Below are 19,400 nucleotides of genomic sequence, written 5' to 3'. Positions count from 1 at the left end.
ATTGAGGATATTTTCCAGGTGTACGTACCCCCACACCTGAGGGTTAGAGGTCAAGGGTAGGATCTCCGGGATTAAATACACTTCACCCAGGTTTGGCTGCACCCCAGATGTCATGCAGTGTAATGTAACTGTCCCCCTTGTCACTACCGCCACCCTGAAGACAGTCCTTAACCGGGTACATAGACAAACATTTCACCAAGATCACAACAGTTTTTAAATTATAAACACTTTGCAAACCCTGGAGAATATTTGTCTATTTTCGTGTTTTTTGTCCGCCTAAGAACACCTTAATGTAAGAGACTGCAAAACACTGGTCATGTAATATTCTGTTTAAACACACATTCTGAAGAGATTAAAGCTCGTTGAGGTCATAAATTATCATAAATCTTTGAATCACATTTTACTAGCCAATGCAACACTGAGTTGTAGGTTGTTATTTAGAAAGAGGGAGTTCTTTATTTAAACTAGACCGACTGTACCACTTGATGCTGTTTCTAAAATATAAAAATGTTAGTTTTTGTCTTGTCTTCTTTGTCACTTCTGACCTCCCTTTCCTTTGTTTGTTGTGGTGCTAATAACCGAAAAACATTCCGAGATGAAGTTACAATATTTATTGGCTTGCCATACTCTCTAATAAATATTTAGCTTACTTTAAATACCTGGGATATGTATTTTTCTGTCTATTTTTCCTCTGTGTGTGTGTGTACATGGCTTTTTTCTGTCGGGTAGCTGACATTCTTGACTCTACTACTGACATTCAAGCACACATTCATCATGAAAAAAGTAGCAAAGAATTGTTCTGAGTCTGAATTTATTTGTTAAACTACTTTGGCAGTGAAAACAGTAACATTACTTTTCTCTCTCCCTCCCTCTCAGTGCATAACTCTTCCCCTCTCTCTTTCTCAATGAGAAGTGGGAGAGGCGAAAAACACAGGTATAAAGATGCATGCACACTAACATTAAAATGCAAAACTACAACTACCAATATGCATGTGTAGATGCATACATAAACAAAACATATGTACATATTCATTTAGTTATTTTTCTCATCAGCTGACATTTACTGTGTGGATAACCTGTTCACAAGTTTAGTCTCTTTATTACAAGTGAACTATTTTTTCAAAGTATGTAATAAAAACATGATCACATTTCTGTCAATTTTCAAACTGGATTTAAAAAATTTTTTTATTCTTTTTCGCTTGCATGTTATTTTTATGTATTGAGATGGAACCTTCTTACATCCATTTTTGAAAAGATGTCTGCTTCAGTTCTTGGAAAAAAGAAAAGAAAATATGTGGAGTCACAAAATTTACCTTTATTTAATTTTTTTTATCGAAAAGTGTGGGTCTTCTTATGATAGGTTTGTTTTCTAATTAGTGAAATAATTTTAGAATATTCACACAAATGCAGACAATCCAAAAATGAATATCCCTCACATTGGTATAATAAATATAAAGGTTTTCAACAATAGCTGACATACATGGAAGGTGTGATAAGAAAAGCTAAAGAAAAAGCTTTAAAACTACTAAAAGAAAGTAGTGTTATATTACTGGTATTTCTTTTTCTCATGCAGACAGCTAGGTAGATAGAGAATGTATGCAGTAGTCCAGACAACCAAAATTTCCTCCATTTTATTGCAGTGGATAAACGACAATAAAAAAGTAAATATAGCTTTTTGTTGTAATTAACTTTCATTACTTTTTAAAACAATACTAACATTTTTACAGCGTATTTTTTGATGATAATGTGCACAAGATTTTATTTCAATGAAAACTATCTCCTTCAAGAACTACTATCTAAAAAAAGACTTGCTTACAATCAGCAGTAAGCCATACTGTCCTGGGTCTTCACTAACGATTCTTTTGCAGCCTGAGCTTCGACTGTTGTGCAGTCCACACTGTATAGGTCCCTGCAAACACACACACACACACAAACAATCACACATACAATCACACACACAAAAAAACTTTTTATGTCAACTGATTTCTGCATTGAGACAAAACAATAAAGGACAGGTCGAGTGTATTTATATATGTTCAAGTAAACCAATAAAAGATCAGAAAACTGCACCCACACATCTGCACAAAAACAACTTACTGTATGTATCGGCGTTCTTTGATGTAGGTGATCAGGTAAACAGTAACAATGACCAGAATTACACACGGTATGATGAATGCTGCCAGCATCAGTACAAACACACCCAGCGTTATATGACCTGGAATACCACAGGGTGGAACATTAATCAGGGAAGCATTTTCTGGGACTTGAAGAAAAAAATATTTTGAATTAACTGCCTAAAATATGGTTTCAGTAAAGATAAGCATTGTACATACTAAACCTGTCATGCATTCACACAGGTATCTATACACTTATTAAAACACAGAGGAAAAACTATGCTGAATCATTCTCTAATCTTTCTTTCAGTGAAACCCACCTGTTTCACCAACATCTTGCACAGAGGCTGCTTCTCTGGGTGTTTTTGATCTTCCTTCAAAGATTAAGAAATAAAAAAAATGTTTGTTTAATCTTTATAGTGCTAGACCTATATATATATTAAGAGGGAGATATCTAAACAAGATATTTGTAATCACCAGCATAAACGCTGTGACATGTATCTGACAGTTTTGAAAACTAACTTCTCCCTCGAACAAGTTTTTGTCTCTCTACTAGAAAACTACAGACGGAGAATCTACTCGTGAAGATTTAACAATTTGTTTATATTATTGGACACATAGGGAGGTAGTTTCAAAATGTTAACAAATTAATTTAATATTTATATTTTATGAACAAATACCAACAAATAAACATCAATTATGTCTCTAGCTCAAATTGACTTCTTTGTTGGTTCGATGCAATAACAAGAGGCCTGGGAGTTTAACCGACTGTTATTATTTACAAGTAGGTATCTGATACAATGAAGTCAATGTTTACCTGATTTCAGAGACAGTGTGCACGTGCCCACGTTTCTATACTCGTAGCCTGCAGGTACACACGCGTATCTACCTGTCTGGTTGAGGGTCACGTGGTCTATTTTGAAGGTGATCCGGTCAGTGGGACTTTGTCCATCTAACGCATAACCAGGCCCCAAAGAGAATAGCAGCTCACCATCTTCCCACGTGGCATTCACAACTGTAACAAAAGATATTTATATTAAATGTGATGACATGCAGTACTAATTGGTTCATTCATTTTAAGTAGCACTGTGAACAATCTATTCAGTCCAACTATTCTGTGTGATTTTGCATAATATTCTGTATTTTGCTTGTCTGGAAGACATTCAACAGGTAAGTAATTGTTTAAGATGAAAATAAATGACACAAGTTGTTTTGGTTAAAAGATAGCACAGAATTTAATATGATTTTTAACATTTTAAAAATTCACATTACAAAAGAGAGGATCTATGCTTCTTCTGTCTGCAATTAAATATCTTTTAAAGACAATGTTCAGATTGGATTTGAAATTCCTGTTTTGTGTTTCTTCATAAAGAATGTTTTTTTCTATCAGTGTTTAACAGAGAAAAAAGGATGATAATGAGGGTAGAGATCTTTGCCTGAAGCTTTCCGAGAAATGTGGAACACTTTGAAGTCAGACTTGGAGTGAAAGACTTTCTTAGGGAAGTAGCAAGTTAATGTTGTCGGCTCCATTAAGTCTGCAGGTGGGATGTCGCATGCTGGTCTGACACCTGAGAGAGGAGAAAAGGTCAGGAAATGGTATGAATGCCTGGCAACCATGGTCCTTTGATTGAAAATTTAGCTTCATACAGCTAAACATATTTGCTTATCACTATTGAACCCGATGTTGTGTTATCACAGAAGTATTAGTACCTACTTATGTCTAGGATTGTAAACAACAGTGACCCAAAGTATGAGTTGTGAAAACAAGATTTAGTAGAAGCTTACCATAGGCTAATGGTAGAAGTGTTGCCAGACATGCAGTGGTGAGAACAAGTCTGGGATTCCAGCTTCCATAGTGATAAGATCGTTGAAAATTCTGCATCTTCACTTCATTTTGCATTCACTGCATCCGTCACATCACAGTCATGTGATACTCAGCAGAATAAAAGTAGGAAAAGCTCCACAAAAGGCAAACATATTTTATAATCAGTTTCTTTCAGCTTTCAAAAGATTTAGTTAACAATACAGTTTTCAACACCTAAGAGGACATAACTTTGTTCGAGTAATCCCTTTTGGTCTCTTTATCTTCCTTCACTTGCAGTTCCTCATTCATTCACTAAGTTCCTCTCTCAGTCCTTTCAGTCCACGAAATGCTAGTCTCCATCAAAATGGACCTCTGATACTGGTGTACAAGTTAAGTATTAGCAGAACCTTAATGCTGCTGATTGCAAGTTGAAATAACTTTTATGTTTACACCCCTACTGTAGTACACGACCTACATTAGGCTTACATTATGTGCAAAACATATTTATTTATATGATTTCTTTTATTTTTTTACAATAGTTCAAATTTCAACCATTTTATCAGATTATCTGCGGTATCCGATTCCCATGATCAGATTAAAATGTGAAAAGCCCGTGAAACCTTTCACTTTTATCATACTTACAAGTATACAAAGTGTTTCCTCCTGCACTTGCACTCTGTATGCCACACCTTGAGGATATTGTCACCGCCCTGATTTGAACGAGTGGCATATAGGCAATGTGAAACATCTCTTCATCACACATTACAATTTTTTTAAATCACACACTAACACACATTGTCTGTGTTTTATTTATTTTTTATTTTTTTGGATAAAGCTCCATGAGCTTGTACATAGGACCGGGATATGACTCAATGTAAGTTCACATGTATTATAAGTATTTATAAACAACAGACTTACTCGCACCTGTCCTCTCTCGCTACAAGCATAACACAATAGTAACAATGTCTACACCTTATTCACATTACCTGTACCTGTTTAATGCTTTTTTTCGTTTTATGTCCGCCTTCCACTTTTATTTCTATCTTTAGTACCGCGAAAGTGCTTCAAAATGGTTTTGGACTACTTCAGTAAAATTCAGTAAAATTAAACTTCATACAGTTCTTACCTCATACAATTTTTGTTTCAACTTATCCGATGCTCGCACTGGGTTGTGACAGTCCACTACAGACAGTAGGACAGTCAGTCCTGTATCTACCTGTCTAACTGTCCTTCAGGAAAGCTCAACCACTGCACACCTCACTAAACTGCTCCTCAACAATATCGCAGGCTAAAGCCTGGAAAAACATAACCTAAACAGGTCAGGTTTATTTTTGTTCAGCTCTCGTGATTTCTCCTAAACAAGATCCGGGTAGAAGGTGTACCAGGATAAGAGTGTTCACCTTGTTGATAGGGGTGGCACACTGCCAAGTCTCTTTGTCTTCTGTCGTTTACTGTCCTCAGTAGTAAAATGTGTTGTCCAACTAAACAGGTTTTGATTCAACGTTTTACATATTGTGTAATAGTATAAATTTGTGCACTCTACATTTATTTGCTTGCTTAAAAAAGAGGATAACAATAAAAGGTTTTATGCATGGCCGTGTTTGAGTATACAGTGTGGAGAGCAAATCAACTCAACTTTCCCATCGTTTGTAGGGTTAGACACTCGTGATGGTCTCTTTGCCTGAGTTTCAGTGGGACTGATATAAAGTCGTTCGTGATATATAATAAAGGCTGTTAGATGACTTAGAATGAGAGCATCTTCACCCCCTATGGTAGCTTGGTGTATTACATGCAGGTCAGCGACTCAGCAAAACATACAAGCAGAAGGTTCAGAATATGAAGTTCAACAGGTCGCCAGGAATATTTACAATCGCAATATACAGTGATATAGATAAAACATTCATAGTCGGATAGTCACATCGGGGTTTCCCAAATGACAACACTAGTATAAATGTGTGTTCACAATGTAGTATCCTTTCGATACGAGTACCTTCTAGCCAGAGATTATACTCCATCTACCCGGAGCTAATCAGTGGAAACAAGCAAACGATGAAAGAAGCCGAATTCATCTGTTTGGAATACATCATATGTGTGTGCGTGCTCCTCTGATATTTAGAAGGATGGGGGGATAAGAGTGTAGTAATTGTATGGGTGTGTGGAATGCCACTGCATGTTGTTTAGTTTGCTGTGTTTGTTTAGTTCATAAGCACTCAACAAAGAAACATATCTGTCTCTGTTGCATAGACAATAAATATTATTGTATTGTGAGCTTGTGCTGCTTTCTGCCTCTCAGCATGACTGTGCAATGTGAAATGTTAATTCTAATGTTAAAAAGGTCACAACTTTCCATGTCTACTAAAAAATATGGACAGCAAACATATTGAAAGACTAATAGGGTTCTACTTTCAAGGTACACCCCTACCAACATCACCACGTACAGAAAAGGTAAACAAACAAAAATAAACACATAGGGGTAATCATAACTGTATGGACACATTTACGCTGTAAAGACCTCAGTCAGTGTGACTGCTGGGACCTAATCTCTGTAAGACGTATTCGTGTACAAACGTGACGTCACTTTCAAACAACCTCTTTCTTTGCAGGCTATGTTTGTAGGCCTGTTTCTCAACAATGGATCAACAATACTGTCACGCTAACCATCACGTAACGATCTGCTCCATCTCACACTTTTATAGTATCTAAATCCCTTCATACCTTCATACCTTCATACCTTCATCCATTCCTTACGTTCTACTCTTGTACCTCATCTTTATGTTATTCAGTGTCTATACATACCTCATTGTCGACTGGCTGTTATATTTCATCACTGGTCTGCGCAGAGAGTGCGATCTATCTTTGTCGTGATGCTGCATGGTTTAAGTTCCCATTATAATTAGTATTTAGGTACTGAAACTTTCTTCTATGCTGGTATGTAGTCGTGCAGGTCTCGAGGTGTTTAATGAAATACGTGTTTGTTTGTTGCTGCTATGTTGTTTTTTCTTTCTTGTTTGTTTTGGGGTTTTTTTACCCAGTGGGCGAAGATATTTGTAAAAGCAATGTTCCATAGTTAGAGAAATTAAGACTTAATCAGAAAAGAAATTTGTCCCTAAAGTCTTTCTCAGAAATGAATTTAGTATGTTATCTTCTGGTAACCTCTGTTGTGATAAGCACAGCATGTGCATTAAATAAGATGGCTAAATCTTCCTGCTGGAGCTTAGTTGCAAGCTTAAAGACTAACAAGTAAGAATTAGCATTAGCTAGGGAACAACACAGTTTTAACACCGGTGACAACAGCTGGAGCAGTTAGCAGATGTCCTGGTCAAGAAGTAAAAGTACAGTTAGGGGTGTCTGTAATCAAGCTCATCTTTCCACTCATACAGAATTTTTGTGCTTTGTTAATTTGCTTATTAGTTTATTGTTGTTAACTACATTTATAATATTCATAAACTTCAAGGCCTACAATATGCATCTTGCTCACAATAAGATGGCCAAATATCAACAAAAATGTCGAAAATTTAAAGACTGTAACATGATCAATTCTTAGATATGAACGAGTGAATAACTCTCACCAGACAACAAATACTTACAGCATAGGAATCCCACAACCAGTCGTTCGGTCATCCAAACTGAAGCTTTGTTGAAATTTGATCTCAATGAACCCGAAAAACCGGATATGTATGGTGAATAAAACAGTGGAGGGTTAGAGATGGTATGTAAGCAGTACAAGGCTCAACGGAACGATTGATTCCAATCGGACATTCACCCCTCAGACTCCCAATACCTCGTGATGCACGCGCGTCTTTATCGCCGTAAGTAGTCATCACGTGCCAAAGGGTTTTTTTTTTATAAAAAAAAGATGAAGTTGCTTACTTATTTTAAAACTAGGAAGACTCCACTAAATTTCTCGTGCCAGATGTATTTGTTATAACCTTAACCATATGACTTTGTTATAACCTGAACCACATGTTTTGTTATAACCTGGCGTTCTCCCCATCTTGCTGTTTGCTGATTCATGACATGAGACTTCAGGACAACAATGGTCTGTTAAAAATAAACTGTTCGCAACCACTTTCAGATGACCACTAACGTGTTGATCGTGCGGGAGCGAAGCAACACGTAATCCGGGTATTGGTAATAGATGTCTTGTTTACGCGCGTGCGTGTGTGTGTGTGTGTGCTTGCGTGCGCGCGCGAGAATGAAAGAGTGCAAATACATATGTGCTCGCATGTGTTTATATATTTTTATGTACTTATCTATGTCTCTGTGAATATATTCCCCCCCCCCCCTGAATATGCTGGGCACGTACTATTATGAACTAACCAACTGGAATATGAAGCCCTTTGCGTGATCTAAAAAGTGATTTTAAATATTAAATACTCCAAATATAGATAAAAATTAATTTTAATATAAGTACTATCAATATACTACATTATATTTCGGTAAATCAATCCCACATCTGTGTATTTCATTTATTTAATTGAGGATAAGTTTACCTGTAGATTTAATATTTTGTTTGGTATCTGTATTGATCCTAGTAGTGGAAGATGAAATTGGGAATGTGGCTGCAACATTTAAAAAAATGTAGAAAATCTTAAGTCTTTGAAGACAGAATCGGGCATTTCGACGGACCCGACCAGAATTACTGCATCAATTTTGTATATTAAATCATTTTAAACACGTTTTAACAATATTTTAATTGTGCATTACTTTAAGACTTCATAATATTAGAACAGCCAATTATCGCTAATAGTAGTTTACCTGTAAATGAATAAGTACAAATTGTGTATAAAGATATCTCAAGACCAAGCCTTAGCTTTTCAAATATGTACTTTGCTTTCATTTGCTTGAATTTAATTTTATGAGCGTTTACCTGTTTACTGTTTGCAAGTCAGTTTTTTTTTATTTGCAAAATATTTTTTTCTCTAAGGAACACTTTTTGTAAATTGAGGGTCGATGATCAGGAGAAGGGGAGGGTTCATAAATTAAAGTTAAAATCTTTTTCATGTCGATTACACTCTCCTGCACTCTAGAAGTCACTGAGGTGTATATACATATATCTTCAAGAACCTTCAAAGCTGTTTTGAAACTCGACTGAAATTCTTATAAAACAAGCTGTAAGTAAAATAAAGGAAAACGTTACATCATAATGTATTTCTTTAGTTTACTCAAATATTTCAAAATACAAGGGTGTATTGTCTATGTTTCTAAAGGTTAATAGTTACAAACACAATAGAGGCATCAGTCTAATTCAAACATGCAAAATAATAATGCGATTAATATAAGAAAACCAGGATATATGCACACACTTATGACAGGGTTACAATGTAAATAAAAGCTCTGCGATAACTTTCTACGATTCATTTCTTTGACAAAAACGATTTCAACAAAACGACAATTTATGCTATGAAATAATTATTTTACAAATAATCAAATTGTTAAAATTTTTAAAATGTAAGCAAATCCTTCAGAATGGTTAAGCTTTATACGAGTGATTTTTAAGTAATAATGCAATGAAGGGTATAATAGGAAAGCTGAGATACAAATCGCTTGAAGCATGTGCAATAACAACAATATAAGGGTGGTAAATAATTCGAAACTGCTTGGCAAAACATAAGCTGATTAAGGTGCGAGTGCGGATGTCATGCTGTTGTCCTCCAAGATAGGTTTGAACTTATCGCAGCATTTCTTATCTACATACAAAGCTTCATTCTATTTTGCCTTGAGCTAGGGTGCTTGAGATTCTCATAACGGAAATAAATTTCCTCGTTGAAGACACTACTTATCAATGCGCTGATAATACCTTGCAAAGATGATCCTCATATTTGAGGACTAAATTCTACTTAACACAAATAAAACGATATTGTAATAAAGATTTCTTGACATTGGAAAATATTGTCTCTACTTGTAAAATGGCAGCCATTACAAAAGTAGCTTGCAGACAAAAGTGGTGCAAATGTGATGTTTCTTCACACTTTGTCTTCTTGTACTTTGTCACTGGGTATTTTAAATGCAGCATTAGCTACAGGAGGAGTAGGGAAGCGAGCTGGTATCGAACCGCCATGCCTGTAAGTTCGGACACCAGCGCTCGAACCACTCGGATATGTGCTCCTCCTATTGTCAGCTACCTAATGTGCCATAGGTTCATCTTCCTGTGCATCACTGATCAGCAAAAGTGAGTGGTGATCACACCATCCTGTCAAGGCATTGAAAATTTCATTTACAGACGAGCGCTGACATTTAAGCTTAGTCAGCCATTGCTTGAAGCTCCCCCAAACAACGTAACGTCCAAGTAGAGCATACGCCTGCACAAAAATATATAAAAAAATCTTTGTCAGTTTTGAAAACTACGGAATAAAGATTTAAGCTGGACCATAATTAGTTATAATTTAAGATAGTAATAGGTGATACAAACACAAAAAATAACTATTAGGAATACTTGTGGAGGTAGTAAAAGACTGTATAAATTCAAAAAAATTATAATACTTCATAACACTGATCAAATGCAACTGCAATATTTTTCTTGAAATACTAAATAAAATAGCCATACTTGTTTTTGTCTGTTTTAAAAGCCTGCAGAGAAGAAAAGTAAAGTAAGATTATGCTAACAGAGATATACCGGTATATTTATTTTTGGTATTTCATCCCAGATCCTTTGAGCTGCAAGATTGGCTTTGGCCGTGTTGCTTTTTGAGACTCCACCCTTCACATACTCTGTTGCAAAGTCTCTGGAAAAAATCGTTTATCAGACATAAGATTCAAGTAAATAACAAAATTTTCTAGTCATACTGAATAGAGGCAAAATAAAGGGGTATGAAAAAATGTTATGTTATACCAAAAACAATCTTTCATGGAAACATGAGAAACAAAGGGACAGAAATAACATGAGATTACTAACAAAATGAAAGAATAGAAAAGCTTTGTATTTACTGACATGATTATCAATAAATGTTTTGTTAGCTTAAATGTTGCTGAAAATGTAATAGTCGCGATTATTATTGGATATTTTTAGACGTCTTCAAAAGCTACATTAACACCCAAGCACATACCACCCACCGACTCAACATACACACACCCACACACCAAAACAAAACATGTCAACCATAATCATACCCTAATGAAAAGGCGTCCACTTTGTCACCATGCACTCCGAGGGTCTTTAGGTACTCTCTGAATTTCGCATTATTGTCCTTAAAAGCAGCGGAGCATCCCAGGCGAAAATATTCCTTCATATTGTGACAAAGTGGGTTAGCATCATAAGGGGAGCTAATTATAATCATTTCTAATTTTTAAAGCATCATATATTTTATGATGTAAAGAGCAAATTACTACATAAATGATTATTCACTGGTTCAGTTGGAAAATGTGGGAATTTTCGATAGGTCGAGGAACCACTCAAATAAACCTTGCCCTAACTCTTACCCAATTCTAACCCTGCAAAAATAATTCCCTCCTGAGAAAGTCTACAATGAACAGGCATAAGTACACTATATACAGTATGAAATCTTTAAAACAAAGTACAAATGCTTCTGCTATTAATACCTAGCATTATGATATCAGTACAATACGAAGCATATGTAAGGCTCTAGCGTGTAAAATGTGTGTATATATATATATGTGTATATGTGTGTGTGTGCGTGCGCACGTACTACTAGTTTTTTCTTCGTAATCTTATCAAACAAGAGTGAAGCTGTAGCATCGTCAATGCCCGAAATATCTGTGACAACTCTGTACTTCACAGGATCTGTTGTAGGGTCCCTGGAAAAAAAGATTATTTTATTTCCAAAGCAAATGAGTGATCACAACAAACGTCCATGCTTGAAAAAAGTGAACACATTCTTTTTCATGCAAGTTCATGCTTAATTCAAAACTGTATCATCAACAGTGCCTTTTCAGTGTCACAGAATAATAATTCATTTAATTGCCGAGTGACGTGCACTAATTTGACTTGATCATGGTCGCCAATTATCGATCAGGTATCGATCACACTCACATCCATACTTGGAGATGCTACTAATCTCACTGTGGGTTTATCCACCCCCTTTAAATTCATTTATCTATGCCGTTATTTGATTGACAATAATTAAACCAAGAAGAGGTCTTTGGCATTAAGGCTTAATTGAAAGGGCAAGGGTTATCTCACCAGTCTTTCAGAGCATTGATGACAGCATCTACAATATTGCTGCCAAAGGCAAGTTTCTGAAGGTACTCTCTGACTTTCTGGTCTTCTTTTTTAAAATCAGCGTACAATCCCAGAAGAACATGCGCCTGTAAAAATATTCATTGGTGTAGTAATAATTTTAGAAAACTTTACACAGTCTCGAAAGAACATTATTTAACTAGATACAGAACTGGCTTAGAATTTAGGGTTGAGCTAGAGCTCCATACGAAGTTACTGAATTTCATTAAATCCGCTGTGCGTGATGGAAAAGTATAATAAACAAAAGTAATAACACACAAAAATACTAAAACATATTTTCTCACTCTTTCAAACAAAATACTTACCGGTAAAATTATTTTCGTTATTTTCTCCTTTAATCTGCGAGCCGTGAAACCTTCAATTTGTCGAGCGAGAGTATACTTTACAGGATCAGTCGCAAAATCCCTGAAAAAAACCATAAAGATTCCTGAAATGCACTAACGATGAGCTCTGTAATTTGCAAAAGCAAACATAATTTTTACTCTGTCCACATCTGCTTCCTTTTCGTTCCTCGAAACTAAGATATGTACACATAGTAGACATACTATAACAGAAAACTGTTCTATTTTATGTTGTCGCTAATGTTTTCATACAAACGCTTTGGATTGGGTATATAATGACATCTGTGAAAAATTCGCAGATGCTCCTTAGTGGAAACAAAACTATTTCGATGTTAACCAGAAGCAGATAACAGGAACCATCCAAGTTTTGATCACTACGTGTTGGATTTCGAAATAAATGGCTACAACAGCGGTAAAATATTGAGAGGTATTATGTTTATAGGTTGTGACTATTTCATTATAGACAGCTTTGTTTTAATATTTCAAGCGTTTAGGATTCAATGTGTATGTAATAGTTCGTCCAATATCCCAATAAACTCAATGACAGCTTTTGGGTATAAGGACATTTCTGAAATGCTCTCTTACCAGCCTTTCAGAGCAGTGATTACAATATCGACAGTTTCACTTTGGATCCCGACATCTTGTAGATACCTTCTGAACTTGTCATCGTCTCTCTCAAAAGCAATGTAGCATCCAAGAAGAACATATGCCTGTACAAATTGCCCACGATCAGTGCTTAACAAAATCAGGTTGATTCCATGGTGAAAACACCATGCACAACGAAACCTAAACGGATAGATGTTTCGTGTAAAATTTATTAGTTTCACATATACTGCTTACAGTAAGTACGTATTTGCAAAGTATTTATGAAATATTTTTATAGGACGTACATAGTTTTACTGACAAATTATATTAACGACTCAAACAGCAAAGATGCATCATTTTTTTTCTTCTAATGAATACTCAAATTACGGTGAAGGTGTTTTCCTCATATTAGTGAATGAAAAATGAAACAAACTAAAAAAAAAAAATTAAATATAGGCAATTATCGGAATGTCGCTTGCTAAAGCATGAACGTACCGGTAAATCTCCTTCCTTGAAGTTTTTTCTTAGAAGTTCAGCTGTAATATCATCAATGCCGGGTATACATCTGACATTCTTGTCTTGAATGGATGTCTCATCAAAGGTCTTATGTTTGTTGAAACAGCTGGGGATTAAAACAAAGATGATAATAGGACAACGAATCCTAAAGCTTCTGGTACATCTGGTGATGATTATATAGTGACGACATTCAGCATTGAAAGCTGTATCTACATCATGATAGAGAAGTGTATATATCTAAAAGAACACAAAATCATATCTCATCAGTCTTTTCTACAAGAAATGATAACATTAAAAAAATGAACTCAAAGGTTGTAGGAAATAAACTAAATTATTTATCTTACAAGTCTTTCATAGCATTGATGACGTTTTTTTGATGGCTTTCTTCATAACCTTGATTCCCAAGGTACTTTCTGAAGATATCGAGATTTCTCTCAACAGAGATGAAACGTGCAACGAAGAAACATCCCTGTGTAAATAATCAAAGAGTCATAAGATCCAGTGGAGTCTCTGAACTCTCACGTTCGAGGGTCGATAACTTCAAGAGTAAAAGCTTTTCATAATACAGTGGAACCTCGGTTAACGAACTTAATCCGTTCTGGAAAGCTGTTCGTTAACCGAAATGTTCGTTATCCGAAACAATTTTTTCCATAAGAAATAAAGGAAATAGATTTAATAACTCGCTAATACAGGCTATAAACATTATAATGCTATATAAATGGAGTTAAATAAACATTGTTTTCACGGCGTGGGTGGATTGTGGGGAGTGAATTATTGCTTGATTCCCCCTCCATGAGCACACGTGACATTGTAAAATTGGGGGATTCTCCTTTCCGTAGCTTTGAGGCTAAAGCAAAAAACTTTTCCAGTGTCTGTTCCTTCTGTCTTTTTTGTAAAACTCCTCGGTAATACGACATCACAGATCCGACAGACACATGCCACCTTCATACTATGAAATCATTTCCTTTTACAATTCATTTGTTGACCGCTTCCTTGTCATTACCTCTCTGCTATTAATTGCTCCTAATCTTCTTTGGAGCCATGATTGAGGATATCTTACTAAAAAAGCAGAAAAATCACTAAATATAAGAAGGATGCGCATAGATAAGGAACGACTGATCGTAACTGTATCTCGATGACACGCTGGTCGGTCACGTGTGGTTCACGTGGCTGTTCGTTATCCGAAATTTTGTTCGCTATCCGAGACAAACTTTTAGCGAAATTTTTGTTCGTTAACCGAAATATTCGCTATCCGAGGCGTTCGCTAACCGAGGTTCCACTGTAATCGAGCAAATAAACAATAATAAAATTATAAAATATGTAAAACATAATCTGAGGATTCGCTTGTTACAGGCACTTACAAGCTGGTGAAATTATCTTATTGGATGTCAAAATGAACGTGTTTATTTATCAACCTACCTGACCTTTAGGATATATTTTCAAAATAAATTGAACAACTATTTTTTCACTTTCTATGGACTGGAGTATAAATTTACACTTTCTAGGTAGCGAATTTGTAGATTCACTAGTCAGTAGAATCCATATCCCCTTCTGGTATAATGTTTTGAAATACTTTAAGCAATAAAGTATAAAATGCGCATTCAAAACTATTGTGGAATTTAATGCAGAATGTATTTTTATAACATGAATATTGTTTTGGGGAACTACAATTTCGACTACAAAGAAGGAAATTGGTGTTTTGACTTTATTTTGCCTATTATTATTGTTGTTGTTGTTGTTGTTGTTGTTGTTGCTGCTGCTGTTGTACTACTACTCCTACTCCTCCTTCTACTACTCCTCCTCTTCTACTACTCCTACCCTCCTTCTACTACTACTCCTTCTTCTACTACTACTCCTACTCCTCCTTCTACTACTACTACTACTACTGCTACTACTACTAATAAGAGACGTTGCTAATCAGTCTGGGACGAAATAAACATAGTTTGGAGGAACTGACAGGCTGTGGGGCGAAATGACCGCCCCGCGCAAGTAGTAGAAGCTGGGATGTCCACACTAGTTCTGTTTCTTTTTCCCTATCTCTTCCATACTTCCGATATTTCCTACCTCTACCTCTTGTCTCCCTGTGTACTGAATAAAATGTGTTTCAATAGTGTTTGGTGTTTTCGAAAGCATGCAAGGCCATGTATGTTTTGTATATTGTGTGCAGTGAATGAAGTGTGTTAAAACAAAAATATGCACTGAGAAGACAAAGAAGATAAGAAAACATCAATATTTCTTTTATAATGAATAATACAAAATAGTGTACAATAACAAACAAATTATCTTTCTTATAAATTAATCATCATAATTGTAAATCGTATGCATAATGTTCCATGTTCATATAATGTGTACACATTTTATATTTTCTATAAGTAAAATGTAATCCTTTACCTTGCTACTCTTAAACTTGGTCAAAAACATGTTTCAGAGTCCTTTTTCGATTGGATAAAGTGACTTGCATAATATTCCTTAAAGTTTGATAATTTTGCTGATGGTGTACTGATTAATGCACTGTCTAGAAAACGATGATAATTTGTATAAGTAAGGACTTAAACACTAAAAAAAAAAAAACTTTCTGCAGAATCTTGCACGATATAACATCTATACTGATACATAAACGTACAGCCACACATTAAAGAAACGAGGATTTACCTGCACGTATTGTAGTAAGGTTTCAGAGGAGCCAGGAGGAACGACTGTAGCAACCATATGCCTGTCATCATCATCATCATCATTCATCATCATCATCATCATCATCATCATCATCATCGTCGTCGTCATCGTCGTCGTCGTCAATATAATAACAAATCATTATTAAATCGCAATATGTTTAAGATCAGCACGACCAGTAATGAGGACCATACAACCTACCACTCTTTCAGAGCGCTCACGATGCGACGCCGATAACTTGGTCGGACACCAAGACACTTCAGCCATCCCTTGAAGTTATAAGCATCCTTGTCAAACGCTAAGTAGCGACCAAAGAGAACATACGCCTGCAAAAATACATCACAGTTATAAAACAAGCAAACAAGAAGTTTTCTGTTCCAATGGCTAACCTTCTGTATAAATGTCTGGCGCACTAAAACTCAGGCTGATATAAAATAACACTGATTATATTGTTAAAGTGAGGCCAGATGCTGACTTTGTTGTAAGACTTTATTACTTTAATAAGAAATGCTCGACATTTAGGCACTGAACAGACAAAGTATGCGCCATTTTTACATCTCTGTATGTCAATGAAGTTTCTTTTTCAATGTGGGAAATGTGAAGAAAGTTTCGCAGATATACCGGAAGAGTTTTCTTTTTCTCAAGACTTTTCTTTACAGCATCAGCTGCTTCTGGGGAAATGGCTTTTATGCTGCTGTCGTCGTCTGTCTCCTGCCTTAGACCACTGTCGTTACTGAATCATCATCAAAAGCATACTTATGGAGATGTTTATAGTTATGTATAGTTATTCCAGAAAATATCAAAGCACGTGAAGATAAAAATGCCTTAGAAATGTAAGAAAGGCGAAAAGACAGAAAAGAAACCATCGTGAACTTGCACGTCCTTGTATTCAATTCAATTCAATTCAATACAATTTTATTCATCCACAGGATGAATCCACATTTGAATTTGTAAATCCACAGGAGTTTAAGTACATCATACACTGTATTGTATTTTCTGAAATAAAATTTTGATAAGGCTTATTCATTCCTGGAGGTGTAAGTTGTGCCAGCATGATATAACCAGTGTAAACCTGTGAGTGAAAAACGGTTTTTTTAATTCCGTTTCACCTACCTGATTCATATTAGATTAGCGAAATATTAAGTGTTCATACAGGATTCAGCGAAGCTCGTTTTATTCATGACATGTTAATCTCTTATTACCAATTTGAATTGTTACTTTAACGTTTTTAGTTATTTATATATATATATATTTTAAATGGGTGATTTACTTGCGTTCGAGGGTGTCTTAGCCTTGCGTATATTTATTTAAGATTTGTTGGTGTTTGGTATTTTTATATCGTTTGAGAGTAATAGTTGGCCAAAAGAAACTTTTGTAACTACTCTTTATTTGGTTTTAAAGCACTAGACGCAGATCATCAGATGGCATACAAAATCATACTACTGAGCAAAGGTTAAGTTTTTCATGCACAGAACTAAGAATCATTAACAGGTATAATATAGTGACCATATGATCGTCTCACCATCTTCTCACAATAGTGAAGATGACATCAAAATGTACTTCTTCGACACCCAGATCCTTTAAGAGGTGCTTCTTGAATTTTTTCTCATTCTTTTCAAAACCGATGTAACATGCAAGAAGAACATGCTCCTGCACAGGTAAATCAACTTGATTGAAGTTCAAGCGGTAAATTTTCTACTTTAGTATGAGAGTCTAAAGAAAATGACGATGACTTTGAACGGGATAAAGAACTAAAATATTACTTAACTAATAGCTAAATGATTCAGGTGTTACACAGTGATATATGGCCAAAATGTCTGCATACTGGACCTAAATTGCTGATGAAACAGAATACGCTTTAGTATCAACAAATCACAATGCATTGGCTAACCTAGCTTTCAGATAATGAAAGAAATAAAAGAGAATAAAATATAAATTCTTCACAAATTTTGACACAGAGGTATACCAATATTCTTTCCGTGAAATCTTGATTTTTTAAGCGCTTTGCTGTGTCGGGACCAACCCCTGGAACATCTTGCACACTCCTGTCCCTCAGAGGCAAAGTTACAAAGTTGTAGAGTTTCGTGGTATAGCTGGCGATTAAAGTAAAGCACGTTCTTTTATTAAACCACAGTAGCAATAGTACAAAATTAATTATTACTGTGAGGGAAACAATGAGGACAGCGCTTGCCATGTTGAACACTACAGGAGCTACGAAAAATTATCAAGCATGCTCACTGGCACACACAGACCACTAAATACATACGAAATACGAACCCCATGCTATTTGATTAAAAAGAAGCTAAATCATCGAAAGATGTTACTACTGTAGAAGAATGACTATCACCACGATACACTAGTCATTAAGACAGCAAAGAATATAGACACAAAATCCACAAAGCATAATCCACGTATAACAAAGCTTGTCAACAAATGTAAAGATAAATTTTCCAGCCATAAATTAATAACGAAGAAGAGAAACATTAAGCATGCCTTGGAAACAACTTTTATCTAGGTTTAGTGACAGAAGTGCAGAAAAAAACCCATTTCGTTAAGGCATGCTGCAAGCAACAACTGTTATTTGGATTTATTGATAGGTATGCTCATGGTAACTATTTTAAATATTCTAAATAACAGATCCACTTCCAGTTAATTTTATATTTATGGTGTATATGTTTCAGTCTAGCAATAACTATTTCAAGCTTTCAAGCAAAGATATTATAAGACCTATTGGTGACACAAAGTTAAAATAAGACCTATACTACGAATTATTAAATTATACTATTTTCGCATAAGTCTTATAATTTTGTTCTGCCTTGGACCCGAAACTTTACTTTCTCACTGCCCTTTACATTTCCCGAGAAATCAGGTACCCACCGCTGCTGAATGGACAGTGTGGTTTTCTAATGGTCCTAGAGAGCCTATAATCTGTAACATTCTACTTCAAATGCATTAACAATCACAAGGCAAGCCCTCCTCTGAAAATGTTAGATTTTTCAATCAAACAATTATTGAAACTAAACTTCAGTTACTTGTCTTCATCGTCTTCCTCTCTGAGTCTGAGTACTGAGGTTGATGCCATGCTTGCCAAGTAAAGAGATTTATCTCCAGAGCTGTTTTTCTAGAAAGTCAGAGAAAATTTGTACAGTTCAGCTCTCTGCAAAAGATTCAGC

General features: G+C 35.5%; 2 protein-coding genes across 4 annotated transcripts; both read right to left on the bottom strand.

Annotated features, from left to right (window-relative positions):
- Positions 1-794: 794 nt before the first annotated feature.
- LOC112568935 lies at positions 795-5,305 on the bottom strand. Of its 3 annotated transcripts, XM_025246510.1 has the most exons (9): positions 5,045-5,305; positions 4,561-4,628; positions 3,900-4,072; positions 3,551-3,682; positions 2,932-3,129; positions 2,435-2,488; positions 2,098-2,215; positions 1,817-1,909; positions 795-1,270 (listed from the first exon to the last, which is right to left on the bottom strand). In XM_025246510.1, the coding sequence occupies exons 3-8, from the start codon at positions 4,012-4,014 to the stop codon at positions 1,819-1,821; spliced, it is 708 nt and encodes a 235-aa protein (XP_025102295.1). In that variant the 5' UTR covers positions 4,015-4,072; positions 4,561-4,628; positions 5,045-5,305; the 3' UTR covers positions 795-1,270; positions 1,817-1,818. The 3 variants fall into 3 exon arrangements, with proteins under 3 accessions (XP_025102295.1, XP_025102294.1, XP_025102293.1); XM_025246509.1 differs by having other exon boundaries at positions 798-1,909; positions 3,900-4,017; positions 5,045-5,301; XM_025246508.1 differs by having other exon boundaries at positions 798-1,909; positions 3,900-4,074; positions 5,045-5,300.
- Positions 5,306-9,065: 3,760 nt separating this feature from the next.
- LOC112569206 lies at positions 9,066-19,400 on the bottom strand. The gene is made up of 15 exons (XM_025246934.1): positions 19,260-19,400; positions 18,194-18,320; positions 17,750-17,877; positions 16,849-16,960; positions 16,429-16,553; positions 16,210-16,270; positions 13,902-14,026; positions 13,537-13,663; positions 13,042-13,166; positions 12,421-12,520; positions 12,059-12,183; positions 11,565-11,673; positions 11,029-11,141; positions 10,535-10,643; positions 9,066-10,220 (listed from the first exon to the last, which is right to left on the bottom strand). The coding sequence occupies exons 1-15, from the start codon at positions 19,307-19,309 to the stop codon at positions 10,044-10,046; spliced, it is 1,713 nt and encodes a 570-aa protein (XP_025102719.1). The 5' UTR covers positions 19,310-19,400; the 3' UTR covers positions 9,066-10,043.

This window comes from Pomacea canaliculata, linkage group LG7 (genome assembly GCF_003073045.1).
Source record: "Pomacea canaliculata isolate SZHN2017 linkage group LG7, ASM307304v1, whole genome shotgun sequence".
Classification (NCBI taxonomy): domain Eukaryota; kingdom Metazoa; phylum Mollusca; class Gastropoda; order Architaenioglossa; family Ampullariidae; genus Pomacea; species Pomacea canaliculata.
This window is presented reverse-complemented; position numbering and strand designations above follow the sequence as displayed.